This window comes from Gracilinanus agilis, chromosome 1, assembly GCF_016433145.1.
Source record: "Gracilinanus agilis isolate LMUSP501 chromosome 1, AgileGrace, whole genome shotgun sequence".
Classification (NCBI taxonomy): Eukaryota; Metazoa; Chordata; class Mammalia; order Didelphimorphia; family Didelphidae; genus Gracilinanus; species Gracilinanus agilis.
Genome location: NC_058130.1, coordinates 692,642,438 through 692,645,497, shown reverse-complemented (window position 1 = coordinate 692,645,497; position 3,060 = coordinate 692,642,438). Strand labels below are relative to the sequence as shown.

The window sequence follows — 3,060 nt, the reverse complement described above, 5'->3', positions numbered from 1 at the left end:
ACACACACACACACACACACACACACACACACACACACACACACACACACACACACCTTCAGGTACAGAGCAGTGTCTATCATTTCTGGCAGCTATAAAACTCATTTGGCAGAATGTCACCTGTGCTAGCCTCATACCAAATTGTCTCTATGCCCTGATAGAGCAAGAGCAGGGTTATCAGGTCATGTTGATTCTAGAAGAAGGAAAGAAGACATCTCTGTTTCACAAAATGTTCTTGGGGTTCTAACCTTATGGCTTCTTGGCTGCCAGGAAAAGATATTTGCAGGTTTTACAGGACTCTAAATAGAGCATAGTTGCATGAAACAGTGACTATTTATGTAATGATCACAGGATTTCTTTGGGATAGCAGGATAATAGGATAAATAAAATGAACAAATAAATAAGATAAATAGGGGCTCAAGCCTCCAACAACATCAAGGGGAAGATAAATTTAAAACAATGAAACAAATGAAATAGAATATTGATTTAGCCTATATACCCTCACTTTCCAGCATGACTGGCAGCATTGATGAGTGCCATCTATGCTATTATTAACAATCAAATATATGGCAAACCCATTTGGTGGGTAAGGCAAGCTGAATAAATAATAACTTTTATAGAACTGATCCACAGCTATGGGGCCACTGAATATTAGAGCTATGAAAGCTAGCAGAGGTCACTGAGCCCAATCTTCTCATTTTATAAGATGAAATCATAACTGAAACCTCGTAAGGAGAAATACTTAATCCTAGTCAGAGACTTGTCACTTAATCAATCAACCAGTTTGTATTGATGCCTACTAAGTGCCAGAGAAAGCAATAGGTGATTGGCATTCAAGTACAAAGAATGAAACAATTCCTCTTCACAAAATGCTTACATTCTAATTATTGTTGTTGTTTAGTTATTTCAGTCATGTCTTCCTGACCTCACAGGGTTGTGAGCAGTTACGAGGATCTTTACAAGTAATGTTCTATTGTAGCATAATCCTTTAATTCTGCTACATTTACTTCTTTAAAAATATATCTTTTTTTTGATCACATTAATTTTGGAATCCATTTCTTTTCTCATCCTGGTAATGAAAAGAGGGATATAAAATTTTTCAACTTTTCTCTAAGGCCAAGCTTGGTCATTGTAATTAAATAGTATAATTCTGATTATTTAGTGCATTTCAGTGTGTGTGTATGTTTGTTTTTATATTATTCCTTCATCAAAAGGATTGTATTTGGCAATCTAGATATCTATATGCTGATTTATTTTTATCTATAGATGTATATGTATGTAAGCATTCATGTATATATCTATATGCATATATATATATATATATATAATCCCCATTTCTATATTCATGTATCCATTTATCTACCAATGCACCTAGAATGGGAGAGAAGGAGGGAGAGAGATAAAGACAGAAAAGAAAAGAGGAAGAGAAGATAGAGATGTTGTTATTGCCTTAGGGTGGATTTCAAAGAGAAAATATTAATATGCCCACTAACTTATTATCTGCCTAATCTGATGCTTTTCTCTTTGAAAATTTTAAGGGAGAAATTGGAGTTCCAGGACAGAGTGGACTCCCTGGGCCCAAAGGAGAGAAAGGTGATTCGGTAAGTAAATAATCAATCGGTCAATCAATCATTTGATAAGCATTTAAGTGAGTATGGTGCCAGGAATACATATACAGAAATCAAACTCTTTGGGCAGGGGAAATATTCAGTAATTTAAAAATTCTTAGATATTCTGGAATGAATGGAAATATTGCTATGAGGGCTGTGATATGATATAAATTGAACTCTCCTCTTTATTTTTGGCTCTTTTCTTTCTTAGGGCCAGGGAACATTTTTCAAAGGAGAAAAAGGTGAAAAGGTATGATTTCTGCTTGATACTGTACCACGGGTCTTGGGAGGTAGTTACATAATCATGAAATCACAATAAATAATGGGAGAGTTAAAAGGAAACAGAACCCAAAAGATATTGGTTTAGAAGGACCCTTAGAACATAGAACACAATTTGGAGAGCAATCTGAAATTTTGGCCAAAGAGTTATAAATCCCTGTATAGTTGAAAGTATTATAAACCCCTCAATATCACTATTAACTTTATTTTTTAAGTGATCAGGGAAAAAGAAAAAGAAACTATATGATCTAAAATATTTATAGCATCTTTTTTTGGTGGCAAAAAACTGGAAACTGAAAGAATGCCCATCAGTTAGAGAATGACAACAATTTGTGTCATATAATTGTGATGAAATACTATTATGATTTAAGAAATAATGATCAAGTTAATTAAAAAATATGAAAAGCCCTAATAAAAGTGAAATGGGCAAAACAAAAAAAAAAGCTCATTCCCCCTTACCTTATTGATACCTCCTACTGAGTCCTTGTCTCAGGATATAGAAAAACCATCAGAGTCATGAGCTTTTCCTCCAACTATCTGATGGCTGGGTCCCTACATTGTAATTGTTGATGACTGTAGTATTCAGAGAAGGGTCCTTGAGAAATAGGACTTGGCCTCAGAATATGTGTAGGATTCTAACAGTGGAATGAAGTTTTTCCAATTTTATTGTATGAGAAGTAGGTCTAGTTATGAGGAGAAGGTAACAAAAGTAACAACGTAATGAAAAGAATATAGGCAAGGTTTGATACCTCTTCTGCTACTTTCTACCTATGTGACCTTGGTTAAATAATTTTCCTTCTCTAGACTTGAACATCATCTTCAGAAACCGAAGGTGTTAGATTCTATGATCTCTAAGGTCCTTCATTTCTCTAATTAAATATGTTCATGGTACCCCAAGATTGAAACCTGATCACACTTTCCTACTGAAGCATATTAACATGAAAGGATTAAATTCTGTAGTCCTGTTAGCATAGAACTCTGCCTCAGGTATATTATATAGACTAAACAAAATTGAAGTTAAAGATTAAGGTAAAATTGGAATTTTTGTATTTACCATGGAATCTAACCATTTGCAATATTATTCTATTTTATTTTTAAGAAATTTTCATACTCTGAGCAATACTTAGGAATATGTAAATTAATTGAGAGAGAGCTATAATAGACCAAAGAG

The 3,060-nt window shown here is 33.9% G+C and overlaps 1 protein-coding gene across 1 annotated transcript in view; it reads left to right on the top strand.

Annotated features, from left to right (window-relative positions):
- The window catches only part of COL22A1 (collagen type XXII alpha 1 chain), a 506,948-nt gene that overhangs the window by 188,300 nt on the left and 315,588 nt on the right, over positions 1-3,060 (top strand). The window contains exons 10-11 of the mRNA XM_044684460.1: positions 1,539-1,601; positions 1,822-1,860. Coding sequence (XP_044540395.1) covers positions 1,539-1,601; positions 1,822-1,860 — 102 coding nt within the window. The remainder of the gene's footprint in view (positions 1-1,538; positions 1,602-1,821; positions 1,861-3,060) is intronic.